General features: G+C 35.6%; 1 protein-coding gene across 3 annotated transcripts in view; it reads left to right on the forward strand.

Annotated features, from left to right (window-relative positions):
* Nucleotides 1-20,089, forward strand: part of PARP1 (poly(ADP-ribose) polymerase 2) — a 104,962-nt gene that overhangs the window by 62,524 nt on the left and 22,349 nt on the right. For all 3 annotated transcript variants that reach the window (XM_089995408.1, XM_089995409.1, XM_089995410.1), the window contains exons 11-16: nt 1,917-2,154; nt 2,247-2,356; nt 2,437-2,513; nt 2,693-2,853; nt 5,104-5,295; nt 5,382-5,490. In XM_089995408.1, the coding sequence (XP_089851534.1) occupies nt 1,917-2,154; nt 2,247-2,356; nt 2,437-2,513; nt 2,693-2,853; nt 5,104-5,295; nt 5,382-5,490 (887 nt within the window). The remainder of the gene's footprint in view (nt 1-1,916; nt 2,155-2,246; nt 2,357-2,436; nt 2,514-2,692; nt 2,854-5,103; nt 5,296-5,381; nt 5,491-20,089) is intronic.

Below are 20,089 nucleotides of genomic sequence, written 5' to 3' on the forward strand. Positions count from 1 at the left end.
GAATATGGTATCCTTGATAGAACCAAAGTTAAGACTCGCTACCCACAAAATATGTATATGTGCCACTATTGATACTTGATAGTACCTTGCCATCTAATAAGAAGTCATGTGTGTAAGGCTTATCTACTCAATCTGGCCCTAGGATGCGTTTATTTATGGAGTTTGGATCAAGGTGTTTTGATGCTTGATAACTTTTTAATAATTTTTTTTGGTGCATCATGGGCTGTTGATTTTTAAAGTAATTAAAAAACCTATTCCATAGTACAATCATATGATCTAGAACATTTATTTTACTAAATGAATTTATAGCTCATGTCTGTAATGTTTGATCCATCAAGCATTTAATAAAATGTAAAAGAGCTGGTTGTATTTTCTGGATAGTGTAATAGTACTGAATGTTTTACCTTGTACATGTGGATAGGAGAGAGGAGGTTAAGGAAGAATTGATTCAAAGAAACATTTTAGAAATTAGAATATGTAAAGAATCAAACATATTATATATATATATATATATATATATATATATATATATATATATATATATAACAAGATCATCTTATTATGATGTATACATAATACATCAACTAAAGCAAGTAAGCAAGAAATACTTTTAACAGAATCATGTGCATTCAAAGAAACATTTCAGAAACATGATATATAAAAAATTAAAAACAGAAAATCATATACTAACACAAAATACATAACATGCTTTGATAGAACCATAAAATAAAAAAAATCACGCCTTCTTACTTTTACAGAAAAAAGACGGTTACTAACACAAATTTCATGACACGCCTTAATAGATGCATGCTTTTAAAACAAGCATTCAGAAAAAAAAATATACTTTCTCTCATTCAGCCAAAAGAAAAAGAAGAAGAAGAAGAAGAAGAAGAAGAGGGGAAGGCAGGAGGAAAAGAAGAAGAGGTAGAGAATAAGAGAACAAAAGGAAAATAAGAACATGGGAAAAGGAAAAAAGAAGAAGAAGAAGAAGAAGAAGAAGAAGAAGAAGAGGGGAGACAGGAGGAAAAGAAAAAGAAGAGGAAGAAGAAGGGAAGGAAAATAAAAACTAAGAGGAAGAAGGGAAGGAAGAGAGAGAGAGAGAGAGAGAGAGAGAGAGAGAGAGAGAGAGAGAGAGAGAGAGAGAGAGAGAGAGAGAGAGAGAGAGAGAGACGTACTTGGGGTCCGGCTGCCATCTGTGCATGTGTCTATAGCATGAAGGAGAAAAAGAAGGGGGGAGAGAAGAAGAAGAAGAAGAGGTGGAGGAAGGGGGAGAGAAGAAGAAGAAGAAGAGGTGGAGGAAGGGGGAGAGAAGAAGAATAAGAAGAAGAGGCAGAGGAAGGGGGAGAGAAAGAGGAGGGGGGAGAGAAGCGTACCTGGCGGTGGGCAGGGGCGACGATGGACGGTGGGGAGGGCAACGACAAAGGGTGGGCGATCATGCAAGATAGAGCGAGAGAGCCAGAGAGAACAAAAAGAGAGCGGAAAAGGGGTTTATAAGTTATAACCCTCCCCTCCCCATCCCCCTCGCATGTTTTCACATAAAAAAAGGTTTCTCGCCCTTGCGCCTAGGCGAGGGCGTCAACTAGGCACCTAGTCAGGAAAAAAAGACCTTGTTTTTTTAAACCTAGGAATCTGGCCGATTCCTAGGTTTCCTGTTGCCTAGCCTGACTAGTCGTCTAGTCGGCGCTTTTGACTACATAGATCCATGGTTGAACTTATGAATGAATTGCGCAACCGTAGGTTGCTGCATAATGTTACAGATAAATGAAATGTTTTGGCTTTGCTTGCATGCCTATAGATTTTTAAATTCTTGATCCTTGTCATAAGTGTTCTATGTTTCTTTCAGTGCATTATACTTGCATAGCATGTTGCCATTTCTTGAGTTCCTTGTCTTAATGAATTTCTGCATTGGTATGAAGTTATTATATCCTTCAAGTCATTGAAGATGATCGAGGTGCAAACTGTTATGTATTCCGAAAGTGGGGTCGAATTGGAAATGATAAGATCGGTGGATGCAAATTGGAGGAGATGTCAAAGTCTGATGCAATCCATGAATTTAAACGCTTATTCTTAGAGAAGACTGGAAATACATGGGAAGCATGGGAAGAGAAGAAATTTTTTGAAAAGCAGCCTGGCAGATTTTTCCCATTAGAGATTGTATGTATATAATGTTTTTTCTTGATTTAGAATTATTATTTATTCAATATTGATCAATCTACTTTATAATATTCTTTTGGTTGTGTTTGTAGGATTATGGGGTTGGAAAACATCCAACAAAAAAAGATCATAACGATAAGAGTCAACTTGCTCCTCAATTGATAGAACTAATGAAGATGCTCTTTGATGTTGACAAATACAGGTTACAAATTTCCTGCTCTTTTTATTTCTCCTTATTTCTTCTATTTTTCTCCTGATATATAAAAAATATACCTTTCATAGGGCTGCTATGATGGAGTTTGAGATTAATATGTCGGAGATGCCTCTTGGGAAGTTGAGCAAAAGCAATATACAAAAGGGTATCTCCCACACTTTCCAAATTATTTCAGATTCTTGTTCAATATGTGGATATCGATTTATTCCTAATTGTATGTGTAATATTGCTTGACAGTCCATTGTAGTGAAAATTTGGAGCTTTCTGACATTAATCATATCTAGTTTCACGTGATTTTTATTTGGTGGTATTTTCCTTTTTCAGGATTTGAAGTGTTAACAGAGATCCAAAACCTATTGTCTAATACGACCTACATGGCATCTGTGAAAGAGAGCTTGATTGTTGATGCAAGTAACCGCTTTTTCACTATAATTCCTTCAGTCCATCCACATATCATTAAGGATGAAGATGACTTTAAGTCAAAGGTACAACTAAATACTTGTCCTTTTAGATCTTGTTTCTCCGTTTGTCTATCAGTTTGTGTATATAATCTATGATGGTTGTTGTTTGTGTATGATCTTGAATTTGCTGACGATACCAAATGGCCATGCATCTTTTTTCATTCTTGACTTGCATCTGCTCTCTCTCTCATACTTTTCTGGCATCCTCTATTGCCAAATCTAAATACTTGTTCACATAATCATTTGATGCTCTGGGAAATGGCTTGAAATTTCCTTCTTCATACGAATACATATTGCTACTGAGGGCTACTATGACACATGATTTTCTCCCCAGATTTTCAACCTTTATTATATGACATTACAAAACATTAAACATGAGCTTTATTCACTGTTTTTGTGGGTACAGGTTGTTTTAAATGACAGAGAAAAAGAGAAAAGAAAAATGAGAAAGGAAAACCATCACCTATATGTCATGATGGTATAAACAAATGGACTTATGCATCTCAATGTGTCACAACCTTGATGAACATGCCTTGAATGATAAGTTCTTATGGTGTTGTATATGGCATGAGTATTAATTATGTACCTATACAGGCTCCTTGAGGTTAAGGCCACGCTTGCATCTCATATGATTTGAAATCACATGATTCCATCTAATCTGATTTGCAAGGATGTGATTTGAAATGTTGGGGTGGACAATGTAATTTCAAATCACATGAGAAGTGAGTATTCAAATTGCATGAGGGTTTCTGTCTCACGTTTGCTTGCACCATAGAAATGGGATAAATGGGAATCAAGAAAAATCAGGAAAAACTATAAAAAAATCATATCAATGAAACAACGATGAATTGCACAAAATTCAACCATAAAATCACATATGAAACATTTATGTCTCTATGAGCCGCATAAGACATAATCAAACATTAACTAATATAAAATCATAGATAATATTACATGCATATCTCACAAGAACAATGCAAAATGTTAAATATCTTGAAATTAAGAACATGCTACAAAACTCATACTTTCATATTACATAAAAACAAAATAACAAAGTTTATGAATAATTAAGTGTTAAACGACCAAGTTTATGAGCAATTAAGTGCAAAAGTCCTCTCCCTTGCGCACGAATCTGCCCCCAAATCGATCTCACTGCTCCTAGGGTGCATGGGTTCCCTTCTAACAACCTCTAGACAAATGGAGAAGTCAGCCCAGAGTTGCCAGTCGGGGAAGCGGGAGCAGGAAGTGAGGCACTTCAAAAATTTTAGGAAGCGGAAAGCGCGGTACGACTTAGAAGCACACCAGGAATCGTCTCAGAAGTGACCTATGAATCGAGGGGAAGCGAAAAAAGAGAAAAAAAGTAAGAAAAAAATAAAAAACAAGGGGAAGCGTGCTTTCCAAATTTTTTTTGGCGCTTCCTCAAGTTTCGGAAGCACCACGTTTTGCGCTTCCCCATATGGTATGGCGCTTTCGTTAACCCTGAGTTAGCCCTCAAGAGGCCTTTAAAACCCAAAACTTAAAAAGTAAGTTTCGGGTATTTTTTAAGTGCACCACACTTGTATTGTATGATACGTTCTGCATCGTACAATACAACACGATGAGGGGTGTATCATATGATACACCTGATACGAGTACAATACACACTCGTATCGCGATATGATTGTGTGTCATATTGTATTTCAAAAAAAGTAACGATACATATTGTAAAATATGGTATGATACAACACTGAAAAGAACCATCTCAACTCAAAATATCAAGATTTGGCTTGCACAAAAACTTGGGTTTGCTTCAACACAGTGATAGCACAATGAAGACTCCCCCGAATTAGCATTCTTTTCATATAGACATATGGATGAATTAGATGTCAATAGATTAAGGGAAATGACACAAACACAACAAACTACCCTGAGTTTAGAAAGTCGAAACAATACATGACTAGCAAACTTCTACGTACATACGTATATGTATCCTTATTGTAACATTAGCTTGCATCAAGTTAAATAAAATAAAGAAGAAATATAGCATACCTTTCTTTTTGTATTGCAATTGCCATGTATGTACTTTCATGGGCTTATTGGTTGCATTGTTCACATGATTTTTTATGTTTTGTTGAGTGGACTTCATGGTATCTGAGGCAGTGATGTTTATGTTACCTTTTGTTTTAATGCTTCGATTTTTTACTTATGGTTTTTGACACTAACTAATATACTTGTATCTCTTGTTAGCATCCATCATTGAACAATGGATGACTAATTTATGTGTGAAATTGGTAGGTGAAAATGTTAGAGGCTCTTCAAGATATTGAAATTGCTTCTAGACTTGTTGGTTTTGATGTTGAGAATGATGAATCTCTTGATGAGAAGTATAAGAAGCTTTGCTGTGACATTGTACCACTAGACCATGATAGTGCAGACTATCAGCTGGTCAAAAAATACCTTCTAAACACACATGCTCCTACACATAAGGTGGGTCACAGTTGTGTTTCTTTGGCTTAAAATTTTAACTTATTATAATTATTGTTTATCTAATCTAATTTGCAATCAATTCTCAGGATTGGACTCTTGAGCTAGAAGATGTTTTTACACTTGAAAGGAAAGAAGAGTTCAACAAGTATGCACCCTATAGGAACAAGCTCAAGAATCAAATGCTTCTTTGGCATGGTGATTTTCTAATCTCACCCTTATCACATAACTAGCCTAATCAACTTAGGTTGCCAACCATGAATAAGGCAGTTTATATGAATATGAGCTGACTGAGTCTGCTGAACACACACACACACACACGATTCACACCTGCCAATTAGGAACACTATTGACATTCTGATATATATATATATATATATATATATATATATATATATATATATATATATATATTCATGATCAGATGGGAAGTACACACACACACATGATTCACACGCCTGCCAATTAGGAACACTATTGACGGTCTGGCATATATCCCCGACGAGATGGGAAGTGTTCTCTTATGAATTATATGCATACAACTAACAAATCAATACTTTGTTTTATATTTTGTTCACAGAGGATAATAAATCTCAAGAAACTCTTTAACTTTTTCTGAAATAGGAGTTTTATATAAAAATTTGCTTAACCTTAGCCGTGCCCCTATGCATGCAAATTGTTCACATCTTTTGTGAAACAGGAGTTTTATATAAAGATTTGCTTAACCTTAGGCTATACATGCAAACTGTTCACATCTTTAAAATGCATGTAGATTTTCAAAATAGACAGTAGAAACTAATAGTTATGAATAGAATACCTATCACACACACAATGTTAGCTGCTTAACAAAAATGCACATGCGTTGAGCATCTATCGTGCGTGTGATGAATGCTCAGTGCACAAACACACAAAAAAGATTTTAGTGGTGCTGTTGAAGTGCCGCTAAAAATAAACATTTTAATGCCAGGCGGGCCCTGTTAAGGTTGAAGCGTCGCTAAAGGTCCCAGTTCTGCTGACCGTGAAATGGTATTTTTATGCAGAAAACACACTGACTGTCCATCAGGCACATACTATGGATGCTCAACACGCATGCATTTTCATTTAGCATGAATGTGATTAAGCAACTACAACTTTTCCTATATATATGTAGAGAGAGAGGGTTATGCATTAACAGAACAAGTACGTCTTGATCTGTGTGCTACTAGGCCTTTCTGCAATTGACACACATGCAAGAGAGAGAGAGAGAGAGAGAGAGAGAGAGAGAGAGAGAGAGAGAGAGAGAGAGAGAGTTGGGATTCCCTACAAAATGTGCTAAATGAACCATAACCGTCGGATCGTGTTTTGATCAGATGGTTCTGGATCGTCCCATATAACACCTCATTTAGCAGCCCAATCTCCCATCCTAGACGCCTCTTTCTGTCTCCGCCATCTCCCTATCCATCGATTGCTTCGGAGACCACTCTAGCGATGGCCACTTTATCCCACAACTCCGCCGATGGCACCCATTGGCTGGGTCTTCTCTCCCTCTTGTGACAACCCACCACCTCTGATCTGGCAATAAAGTCGACGGCATGGTAACCCACCGCGTCCGATATGGTAGCAACGTCGACCCAGACCTTCTTCGCAGCCCCCCCCCCCCCCCCCGTGTCGGATCCGGTGGCACCCAGCTTGTCTCATCCGGCGTCACCTCTCAGCTGAGCTCACCCTCCTATGTGTCACCTGAGCTGACACCTAGCCTTCTCTTTCGTCTGAGCTGGACAATGTACAGTCTTAAGCGGCAGCCACAAGCTCACCCTCTACTTTTCTCTGTTCCATCCATTGTGCAGCCCACGAGCTCGCCCCTCTCGTTTCCCCCTTTCACCGAAGGAGAGAAGGGAGGTGTATGTGTGTGAGAGAGAGAGAGAGAGAGAGAGAGAGAGAGAGAGAGAGAGAGAGAGAGAGAGAGAGAGAGAGAGGTGTCACTGAAGGCTGCACCAGCTCTTGGGCGGTCGCTGACGATGGTCTGGGTTGTCGCTGGAGGAGAGCTTGTCACGAGAGGGGAGAAGGGAGGTAGGAGAGGGGAGCAAGAGAGGGAGAGAGAGTTTAGGGTTGGAAAAGGGGGGAAAAAGCTCAATATTTAAGAGGTAAACCAGAGTCGTGCGATCAAAAGATGATCAACGACTTAGATTCATTTAGCATATTTTGTAGGGAATCCCATTTGGCAGGTTCCCATTTCTCTCTCTCTCTCTCTCTTTATATATATATATATTTGTCATTAATTTTAACTTTTTATGGTTTATGTATGTAGATGAATCCTTTTTTATTTCCTGCCTCATGGTCCACTGCACTTGCTCGCTCTATTGGCATCAACCAAATAAGAAATAAAAGGCTTTCTTGATGGATAACATTGATGCCATTCTTGTAAGAGTTTTCTTTTTAATCATTTTTACAGGAAATAGGGTCCTGTACTTCTTTAGAATTACAGGATTTTAGACATTTTTGATGTGAGTTATTTTTCTGTTGTTTCTTCACCGGGTTTATCTTTGTAATGATCTTTTTTTTCCTTCTAAACTCTTGATTGAAATTTCACTATGGCGAGGGCAGTGGTCTATAAGAAGGGTTAAGGCTTGGTTACTTATGAAGCTTCAGGGTTTCATGAGATCTTTTAGATGGAAGACACATTCATAAATGCATGCTTTTGTTAGTTTTAATTTGCTGAGATTGATTGGGGTTGAATGGAAGATTAGGAAATAGAGTGTGTTGTTCATGTCACAAAGCATGTTGGGTGGTTTACACATCCTTGATTCTCCCCATAGTTTCTTCAACCTAGGAAAGCAAGGAGAAAGATGACAGATTGGAATGAAATAAAGGTTGATGGAGGGTTGGTGTTGGTTTGGTTTGTAAGTTTTTTTTTTATCTTAAATTATTTTGTTTTGGTTCTTCTTACAATGGTAGCTTTCAATATTGTAATTACTAGCTTCCAAGGAATTAATGATTCAGACTGGAATTTAATCTGTCCAAAAGAAGCCTTTTGGAATTGATAAGAAAGACACTCCATTAAGGGTGCATCTTTTTTTTTTTCATTATGGTTAAGTTGTTAATACTCTCTCTCTCTCTCTCTTGGTGGAGCTGTCTACAAAATTTGATGGATGATGCCAACCCTACTAGTTGGTGCTGTCATACTTTTTTTTTTGTTTTTTGAAAGGCAAGCTGGGGTTAGGCAGACCCCTACCAGATAACTCTTAAGCCCCAAGTGGCAGAGGTATTCGAACCTGGGCCTTCTTCAGCTTGGCATAGGACCCTGCGTAAGGAAACAACTTTGAATATATTAGGTTCAATAATGAACCAATACACATGCACATAAAGTGCGAATATACTCACTAAAGGGGAAAACACAAGCACATAATGTGCTAACACATAAACCCACAAAGGGGCAAAAATGCCTATAAGGCATAAGTTGATATTATTGAAGAGAGGAAGGGTGTAACACCCATTACATGGAGCAAAAGCTCCTCCAAAGGAGTAAATAAATTACAAGGGGGAGACCCCTATTTATAACAAGAGAGGAGCCACATAGGGGGCTCCCAAAGGAGTCGTTGGGAGCCCCCAACGACTCTTTGGGGAGCCTCCCTAGGTGGCGCAAACCACAAAAATGAAAAAAAAAATAAAAAAACAAAAAAAAAAATAAAATTACAAACATATTCCAAATGGAATATGCGTAAAAAAGGAAAATGACTAAACTACCCCTATGCCTAATAATAGAGAAATATATATTTTATATATATAATTAGGAAGATACATATGCATATATACCATATATGTATATGTAACATCCTTTATATATATAAAATATATATGAGATTACAAAGATTGAATGATACATTTTAACACCCCCCCTCAAACTTTGCGTGGGGGAACAAAAAGATTGAAAAATGCATGAGGAAGAATCTCAAGGCTTCAAGAGCCTTCAGTCCGAAAGCTATTGAAATTTGCAAATGTCTTCCTCCAAAGTCTTTAACGATGAACTACTTTCATGATCTATCCAAGGTACTTCTTTTCCTCTCATCTTCAAGATCCTGTGGAACAAATCAAGAAAATGTCCAAGTAAAAGATATCTTTGCACTTTAATCAAGTGAAATATTCCAAATAAGATGAATTAACAAAAAAAAATTATATCATATAATTCATCCAAAAGTAATGGTGCAAAAAGATATTCTATGCATAATTCATCACAGGATTTGATGGAACAAGATAATTATTTATGTATGCAAAATGATTTTAGAAAACCATTTTTTCATAATCATATACCATGTTGAAGAGGGAGCGAAAACGAATTACAAGAATGCATAATGCATTCATAAAGTCCAACATTGGACAAACATAACCTCATAACGAGGAATAACATAATGGTCCACAAGGGACACCACAAGAAGCCTACGAAGAGGCATAAGTTGCACATAATTTATTGAATGAGGGCCAAAAGGCCATAATGAGCATATGCATACAATATCATGAAATGAATCAACATCTAAAAGAGTCATTAATGATCATGCTCCAATCATACTTTAGTCAAGTAATATTACATGAGCCGATAAGATAGAAAGACAAGTGTTATTGATTTTAGCAAGTCCTTTGAAAACGATTTCAAGAGGGAAATGCTCAAGAGCATAAAAAAAAGTGTATAAAACACAAGAGTTCAAAAGGTTTTAAGTCAACTTAAGAGGCAAAATAATGAGAGTTATTTGAGTAGAGAACCTTACACATTTAGGAACATCTCACTCAAATGATTGCAATTACAAAAACTTATTTTGCATATCAAATATAAAAGGTGACCAAAAGATCAATTTGATTTTAAAATATGCATATTAATGATATGATTCACTTGTATCTTTAAAAGACAAAATATGAATGAAATTTCACAAATTTCATCAATAATTCATCCATTACAAGCAACTACCTCATTAGTCCTCCAAAACCCATAAATCAAGTGTATAAGCCAATAGATCAAGAACATAAATATAATGCCCTTAAAGGCTAAGAACACACATAAAGGTGTGAAAAAGAATCTCTTGTCTACATGTAATAATACTTGAAATGCGTGCATCAACGATAAGACCAACAGAATACACGCCAACATGGACCAAAAGCATCTCTTGTCTACGTAAAAATACACTCAAGACCAAGTATGTTCAGCTACTAGAACAAGAGTATCAAGCCAACCATGGGCTAAAACACAATACATCTCTTGTCTACATAAAATGACACTTGAAATGAGTGAAAGAAGCCAACCATGAGCATACATCTCAGCGACTAGAACAAAGACACAAATGCTAACATGAACTAAAGATCACACACCATGGTGTGAATCAACGTGCCTTGTCTACATATAATAACACTCAAGACAAGTGTGTTCAGCTACTAGACCAAGAGAACAAAGCCAACAAAGGGCTACCAACACACGATGATGTAATAATATGTCTTGTCTACATATGATGACACTTAGATAAGAGGTATACGAAAAGAAGACTTTTGAGGCAATAAAACTTGTAATGACAAACATATAAATAAAACCTTGGACAATATTTTGAAAATAAATATGTGCACATACGCACAACAAGAACACTTTGAACACTTGTGCACATAAGCACAAAACACTAAATAACAAATGTGCAAATGCACTCATAAGATTCATAAGCAATAAAAGATTGGGCAATAATCCCCAACACCCTTGAATTAAATATACCTTAAAACATTTAAGGTTCCAAAACACCATATATCCATCACATTTATATATAAATAAGAGCATCTATAAGATCAATGGCCAAAAGAAAACGAGTGACACACTCATAATTAGAGATCATACAACAAATCATTCTAGAGTCCCAAGGTGCCTATAACTCACCTCAACAACCATCTTTAATATGGTAATTGGACAATCTAAAATGACATAACACAAGGTGCCCTTAACTCACCTCAACAATCATCTCTAATATAACAATAAGGCCATACAAAAAGGATTGATGCATCATATAACTTGTGATGGATAAAAATAAATGTCATAAAAAGGCAATGAACACTTAGGAAAATCATTTTCCAAATATGTGATTTTACAGAGAGGGCCGATTCAAAGGTCCAACATAATTAATCACAACAATATGCCTTATAATAATTTTGCATAAATACGAAATTATGTTCAATCATGATCATTATTAAAAGACTTAATAAACACAACATGAAATATTTAAGCAATGTCATGTGTGAGGACAGATTTGGAATAATCCAAGAATCAAATCAAGCTTTTATAAATTGCAATTATATGCATATCAAGATGTAGAATGACAATAATCTTAAATGAACAAATTTAAGGCAACATGTAACAAGATATTGCGAAACCACTTATAATGATAAAAGAAACAATCTCACAAGTCCACTAAGGGACAAAACAAGCCCTAAGGAAAGCAATATATATCATCTCTCTATTGAAAAGAGAGTACCATGTGAAAATGTCTATGAATAGACAATACGCATACAAGCATGAATACTTTATAAAAGAAGTGTACGAAGACATTCTCACAACACTTGAACAAAATACGCAAAAAGCATAATAATAGCAAACATGCAATAATGCATGTATTTTATAAAAGGAGCAAATGTTTGAGACTCTCAAGCTTTCACAAAGATGGTAATATTTAAAAAATCTCATAAAAAACCAATATTAAAAAGAAGCTTATAACAATCATGAAACCTTCTCAAGGAGTATATACTCATAAGAAGATTCACAATGATCAAAAGGCCTTTCAAAGAGAGATCCAACAAACAAAATTCTCAAATGAGGGTACATACGAAAGAAAGAGGGAAAACTATTAAAGTTGAGAAAATCCCAAAGAGAATACTAGGATTGCGTTATGGCATAAATCTATAAACAAAAATTCATAATATTATATGACTTAATAGATTATAACCAATGGCTTGAATATGTTTTAAATAAACACAACATGAAATATTTAAAACATATGTAATAAGTATGCAACATTAATGAAGACCATAAATCTTATAATAAAACGTATTCTTGAAATTGAATTGAAGAATGAAAAGAGAATAACCATATTTTATGAGATCATTTTTAAAACTTAATTCAATCGATATTATAAAAATGCCTTCTTAATCAAACATTGCTCCTATGAAAAAGAACTCATTAGATAGGAAAATAAAACATCATTTTTCAAAGACACATGTTGTTATGAAAAAACCTCATATAGGACATTTTAGAGGGTAAACACATACCTTTAATATGAAATAATTATGATGAGAGTATGTGAGCAATGCTACATCTCTCACAAACATTTTACTTCTAACATAACTTTCTTTAAAAAGCTTATTTTTCAAGAAAAGACATACGAAAGAGAATAAAATAAAAAGTTCAATGGAATTGTTAAGAATCCAAACTCATAATGACATGGAGAACACATATGCAAAAACATATCTAATTCTTTATAATGCTCAATATTTAAAGAAATATAATGCATACCAAATATTTTAGGAAGCAAAAGAGAGAAACACATATGCAAGAACCTATGTCACATGGGTGCGGGTGCGGGTGCGGGTGCGACACGGGTGCGGCACAATTTTAAAATTTTTGGACACGGGGACTCGGCAAAAATATATATATATATATATATAATTTTATTTTATTTTATTTTTAAAATGCCACAGGTGTCTGTGCACAGTCACAGACTGTGACTGTGCACAGGCACAGCACTGTGCACAGGCACAACACTGTGCACAGTGCACAGGCACAGCACTGTGCACAAGCACAGCACTGTGCACAGGCACAGCACTGTGCACTGTGCACAGGCACAGCACTGTGCACAGTCACAGACTGTGCACAGTCACAGACTGTGCACACTGCAAAGACTGTGCACACTGCAAAGACTGCACAGTCACAGTGCCTTTTTTATATATATATTTTTTAAATAAAAAATATAAAAAATTAGTTTTTTAGGGACATTTTTGGACTCGGTCAAAGTTGACCGAGTCCAAAATGTGGACGGACTCGGCCTGGACTCGTTGACCGAGTCCGACTCGGCGTTGACCGAGTCCGGGCCGAGTCCGAAGCCGCACCCGAGTCCGCACCCGTGTCGGGGCGTGTCGACTCGGGTGCGGCACCTCCTTAGCCGAATCCGTGTGACATAGGCAAGAACATATCTAATTCTTCATAATGCATAATACTTAAAGAAATATAATGCATACCAAATATTTTAAGAAGCAAAAGAGAGAAACACATATGCAAGAACATATCTAATTCTTCATAATGCATAATACTTAAAGAAATATAATGCATACCAAAAAATTTTAAGAAGCAAAAGAGAGAAACGAGAACTTCACCATTCTTCTTTAAAATTTCTTGAATAGCACGCTTCCCAATGCAACAAAGAGCAACTCGATCCCAACCTTGCTCTGATACCATGTAAGGAAACAACTTTGAATATATTAGGTTCAATAATGAACCAATACACATGCACATAAAGTGCGAATATACCCACTAAAGGGGAAAACACAAGCACATAATGTGCTAATACATAAACCCACAAAGGGGCAAAAATGCCTATAAGGCATAAGTTGATATTATTGAAGAGAGGAAGGGTGTAACACCCATTACATGGAGCAAAAGCTCCTCCAAAGGAGTAAATAAATTACAAGGGGGAGACCCCTATTTATAACAAGAGAGGAGCCACATAGGGGGCTCCCAAAGGAGTCGTTGGGAGCCCCCAACGATCACATTTGTGACCGTTGGGGGCTCCCCAACGACTTTTTGGGGAGCCTCCCTAGGTGGCGCAAACCACAAAAATGAAAAAATAAAAAAAAACAAAAAAAACAAAAATAAAAATAAAATCACAAACATATTCCAAATGGAATATGCGTAAAAAGGGAAAATGACTAAACTACCCTTATGCCTAATAATAGAGAAATATATATTTTATATATATAATTAGGAAGATACATATGCATATATACCATATATGTATATGTATCATCCTTTATATATATAATATATATGAGATTACAAAGATTGAATGATACATTTTAACACTTACCACATGGGATACTATTTTTGCGTATTGTGGGAAAATGTAGAGAAAATTAGTTGGAAAAGCTCATGGTTTTTTGATAGATTTTCTACAACACTTTCTCTGGCATGGAGATGACAATGAACATCTGATTGATCCCTCATTATCCAAACCTTTTAAAATAATTAATATGAGAGAGAGAGAGAGCTATTCAGTTTGTAATGATCGGGTCATAATTGGTGCACCTAGTTTTGGTTGTTTCTTCCTGCTTTATTTAGAGGTGCATAATCTTAGTCTAGTAGTCTAACAACACTAAAAAATTGATGCCATTTAAATATGAGATCTTTGCTTTTCACGACCATATGCAGACAATGCTTTGCAGGTACCTGTTTGGTGCCTTTGTCTGGACTCTAGTAGTTTGGTGCTGGTGTTGGGTACTTCTGGGTTACTGTCCTGTACAAGCTTATTATTCTAAAAGTAGTTTACATTCTGTACCTTATTTTTAAATTTAGCCAAAATATATAGGATTAATATGTCATTTTACCCTTACATATTACTGTTAGTAGTGTTCAATTGATCAAAATGACCATAACACAAATGACATTGAAAATATGAAGTTTTTTTGTGTAAAAAAGTCAATTTTATTTTTCAAATTAAAGATATTAATACAACGGTTGTGACTTTGTGAAATTATGTTTTTTTTTTCTTTTCCTTGAAAAAAGGATCCATTCTACGAAATTAGAAATTTTAAAAAATGCCACTACTTGTAAGGATGTTTTGTTTTTACCTTGTACATAGTCGTGGTCTTGGTAGATGGGTGCCCTAGAGAGGTCCCCTTGTTTCGATTTCCATTCCATTAACCTCTTTGATTTGAGAGGAGAGAAGATTATTCTGAATGGGGAGAGAGATGGAACAGAGGAGCTGAAAAAACCTTGCTGTTGCTAGTTAGTCGTGTCTTCTAGCTTGCAAGGTTTGGGTACATAAGTAGTGATAATTGCCCTATTTGAAAAACTTTTTCTATGGCTCTGGCTGAAAGAATCTTTCCTTGTATGATTTCTCCTCCTTTAGGAACAAAAGGTTGACCTGGCTACCAACATGGAATCCCTGGCAATGAATCAAGAACTGAAGCTTCCCAAGCCAAACAAAGGAAAGAAGTTACCACATTGCTGCTAAAGTTAATAAAATATTTGATACTTTAAATAATGATTCACTCATATATATATATGTTTAAAATTTAAATAAATATTTTCTCATATAAATAAACAAATAAACATATATATATATATATATATATATATGAGTAATATGTTCTTTAGATGTATTAGTCATATTTACATAAAAAATTGCTTTAGATCGAATTGATTTAAGGAAATAAGTTTAATATTTTGTATTCAAGTTTTAGTGCTATACAAGATGTTGACTTTTCATCTCTAAAAAATAGTTCTAAGATTGAAAAATGCCTAGTCTGATACATGTTTTCTATTAAGTTAGCTATGTTGCCAAACATGTCTACAGGTTTTGATAAATTTAAAAACTCCTACAATTATGTTTTTTTGTCATAACGAGTTTCTAACTAACAAATTATATATATATAGGGTCACTAGAATATGTTAACTGGAAATATGTGAACCAGAGTGTGAACTAGGCATTTCAGACACATTTTTTGCAAATCCAACCCTGCAGATGCATTTAGCGTGGTCCATTTACTAGGAATCGATTGTTGGATAATGTATTTTTGATGAAAACATGTGATTTTTGAATGTTTGAATATTTACAAAGATTGACCCTTTGATTTTCAAGCCTTAAAAGATCCTTATGCATTGTAATCGGATGATCCAATGAGAGCAGATCAAGTGATCTGCCAAATCACTTTTAGAAAAGTGATTTGGCATCCTCACCGTCCACAATGTACACAAGGACCATGAGGTCCTTGCGGGATGAGGCAATGGACGGTGAAGATGTCAAATCACTTTCTTAATCTGCTCTCTGATCCAAGAGAAAAATAAACCCATGAAAATCTCGGTTCATACTCCAATTAACATATTCTAGTGGCTATATATATAGAGAGAGAGAGAACCTGATGTGTTCGTCATTGCTCATTACCAGAAAACATGTTTTGAATTGAATTGATTTATAGAGCAAAACTTGGAATATTTATCGAGTTTTAGTGCAATATGAGCCGTTAATCTTGTCTCCCTAAAAAGCACTCAGCATTTGAAAAATTTCTAATCTCATAACTGTTTTGAATTGGTGAACTAAAACCAACACATTTATCGGTTCAGATTAAACAAGAAACACGTACAACTATGCTACAACTGTATTTTTGTAGGGTTCCAAGGAACACATTATGATACCCCAAGTTTTAGTGTGCTCCTGTGCTCTCTGAGGTAAAAAACATGGGGAATCATACCTTGGGTCTTGCATTTTTCTAAATAAAACATGAATTTTTAACTGTTTTGACATTTAAACATCGGGAATCATACCTTGGGTCTGTGCTTTCTGAGGTTAGTTGAGTTTTGATGTCCTCAATATCCTTCTTACACATTGCAATGAGATTAAGCAAACCATGTAGTTTGCATCCCTAAAGTTTTATTGATCATCCAATCGTTTGACTGGACTATTTAGGGTTGGGGCACACGGATTTCACTGCCCAACTTCTATATGTTTGTTAAAATGTAAACTGCAATATATATATATTATTTAATATTATTATATTTTCTTTTATTATTTTCTTTTTCTATTTTTTTATTTTCTTTTTTAGCATCTAGTTCAATAGAAACTAGATATTTTGATCCAGTCAAGTTCCTGTTGGAACTTGACTGTGCAAGTAGCTGTTGGACTGTAGTCCAACAGCTACAATAAATGCTGTTGGACTATAGTCCAACAGCTATAATAATAAATGCTGTTGGACTGTAGTCCAACAGCTATATTAAGAGACATTGGAATCCAACGTCTCTTTTTGGAGAGCTCAAAATGAGCTCTCCTCTCTCTCCCATTGTTTTGTATATATAGGGGTGAACCCCTTCAATGTAAATTACCATGCTTCTTAAGCATTTTGTTCATGAATAAAGTATTATTTATTTTTCAAGTGTTCTTCCCTTTATACCCTTTCAAGGGTCATGCTTGTAGTGTCTCCAATAGACACTTGTTTGTGAGTTATTTGTGCATTTGTTGAAGACCACCATTTCATTACATGGTATCAGAGCTACGAAATCCTTAGATCTTGAAGTGCTTCCGCCTCGATTTCCGTGCCACATTTACAAAAGGTGTTTCATCACCTTGTTCTTGGCTCAAGAAGATTTGTTTGAAGAAAGGCGAACTTGTGCTACAAAAAAATTTGGTTTTGTATCCTCTCTTATTCCTTTGTCTACTCTTTTTCTTTTCCTTTTATTTTTCTCTCTCTCTCCTCCTATTTATTCCTCTCTTACCCTTGTAAAAGATGGATGACAATGATAAGATCACCATCATTCCTATGAAGCTAAATGATACTAACTATGTAATGTGGGCTTCGATTATGAAGCACCACATTTGGGGAAAAGGTTTATGGGGTATAGTGAATGGTTCCGATTTGGAACCTAAACTATCTCTTACCAAGAAAGAGGGTGATAAAGAGGTTTCTCTAACGGAAGAAGAGAAGAGTAAGGCGTTAGCCACTTATGAAAAGAAATGGAAAGAATGGAGGATAGGGCATGCAAAAATTATGTCATGGCTCATCAATAGCATAGACATTAAAAAATGCTCTAGTCTAGCTAAGTTTGAGCATGCCGATAAGGCTTGGGAATACCTCAAAAACATGTATTCCCTTAAAGATATTGCACATGTATGCAATTTACAAGATAAAGTTCGGACAATAACTCAAAAAGATAAAACTATTCGAGAATATTATAATGAGTTGTCCGAACTTTGGGAAGAGTTGGCTCTTCTTGAGCCCAAATGGCATTGTGCCGAAGACATCGAGCTTCGCCAAAAGCAACTCGATATGGAACATTTCTATCAATTTGTGAATGGTCTAAGGCCGGAGTTTGAATCCACCAAATCGGCCCTTTTACATCGTGGAAAAATTCCTTCTATTATTGATACTATAGAAGAGCTCACTATGGAGGAAAATAGACTTAGAAAAAGTACTCCAAAAGTTGATGATGACTCCGTTTTAGCTGTATCTAGACCGGGGAATCATACTCGTACTTACAAGCCGCCTCATCCTTCAACCTCTTCTCAAAGGGGTATCCTCCTCAACCGAAGCCTCAACTGGAGCGGCAGTTGCATCTTTCTCCGGTCCAGGTAACTTTCCTTGGCTTTTAGATTCTGGTGCTTCTTTTCATATGACCCCAAATGTTAATAGTCTATCCGAATGTCTTAAAAATGACTCAAGTGTGTCAAAGGTTTTTACAGCCGATGGCACATCTCTCGAAGTAAAAGGAATAGGATGTTTTGAAAATCTTCAAAAATTCAAAAGATTTTTTATCCCAGAAGTTAGATATATCCCTAAACTTAATTTGAATCTCTTATCTGTCTCGCAAATATCTGATTATGGATGTAATATCTCATTCTCTTCTCATGGTTGTTGGGTACAGGATCGCCAGTCAGGGAAGCTGATTGGGGAAGGCCATAGAGAAGGAGGACTTTATTACATGGACTTTTTGGAATTACCCAAGAATGCATTTTGTTATAATATTCAGAAATTAGAATTGGATTTATGGCACAAAAGGCTTGGCCATCCTCATATGTCTAAAATTCAATATTTTCCAAGTTTGGAAAAATTTTGTAATTCTGAAAATTTTTCTTGTAAAGACTGCATTCTTGGCAAAATGAAAAGGTTACCATTTCTTAGTAGAACTTTTGTTTCCTTACGACCACTTGAGTTAATACATTCGGATGTTTGGGGCCCCGCACCCGTTATTTCCAAAGGTGGTTATACATATTATGTCATTTTTGTTGATGACTTTTCTAGACATACTTGGATTTATTTTCTTAAACATAAATCTGATGTCTTTGCTAACTTCCAAATATTTCATAAAATGGTTAAAAATAAGTTTCAAAATGATATTTCTGTTTTTCGCACTGATTCAGGGGGAGAATTTATGTCCAACGAATTCAAAGACTATCTCAATTTACATGGTATTACACATCAAAGATCATGTCCACACACTCCACAACAGAATGGCCTAGCCGAACGCAAACATCGGCACATTATGGAAACTATTAGGACATTGCTAATTGCAAATCAAGTTCCAAAAAGTTTTTGGGCTGAAGCGGTCCTAACTGCCACCTACCTCATTAATAGGATGCCATCTTCCTCATTAAAGAATACAACTCCAATAGAAAAGCTTGTTAATTTAACTCCAGATTATTCTAGATTAAGAGTCTTTGGATGCAAATGTTTTGTTTTCACCAACAGAAATGATAAACTCTCTCCTCGTGCAATCCCATGTGCCTTTTTAGGATATGCTGATAATCAAAAAGGCTACAGGTGTTTCGATTTTCAAAATGACAAATTATATGTGTCAAGAAATGTATCTTTTTTGGAAAAAGAAAGCTTCTTTGAATTTGAAAAATCCAAGGATGTCACTGAATACTCATTTTTAATTGATCCAACTTCAAAATCCAATGAATGTGATGTTGGATGTGACCTTGACAATGATCAAAGTCCTATTGTTGTTGAAAATGATGATAATGAAGAGCAAATCCATAGGGATGTTAGTCTACAATATTCAAGACGTAGAGAGCAAAATCTTCCATGTGCATTACAA

Source organism: Nuphar pumila, chromosome 2 (assembly GCF_984573655.1).
Source record: "Nuphar pumila chromosome 2, dmNupPumi1.hap1.1, whole genome shotgun sequence".
Taxonomy (NCBI): Eukaryota; Viridiplantae; Streptophyta; class Magnoliopsida; order Nymphaeales; family Nymphaeaceae; genus Nuphar; species Nuphar pumila.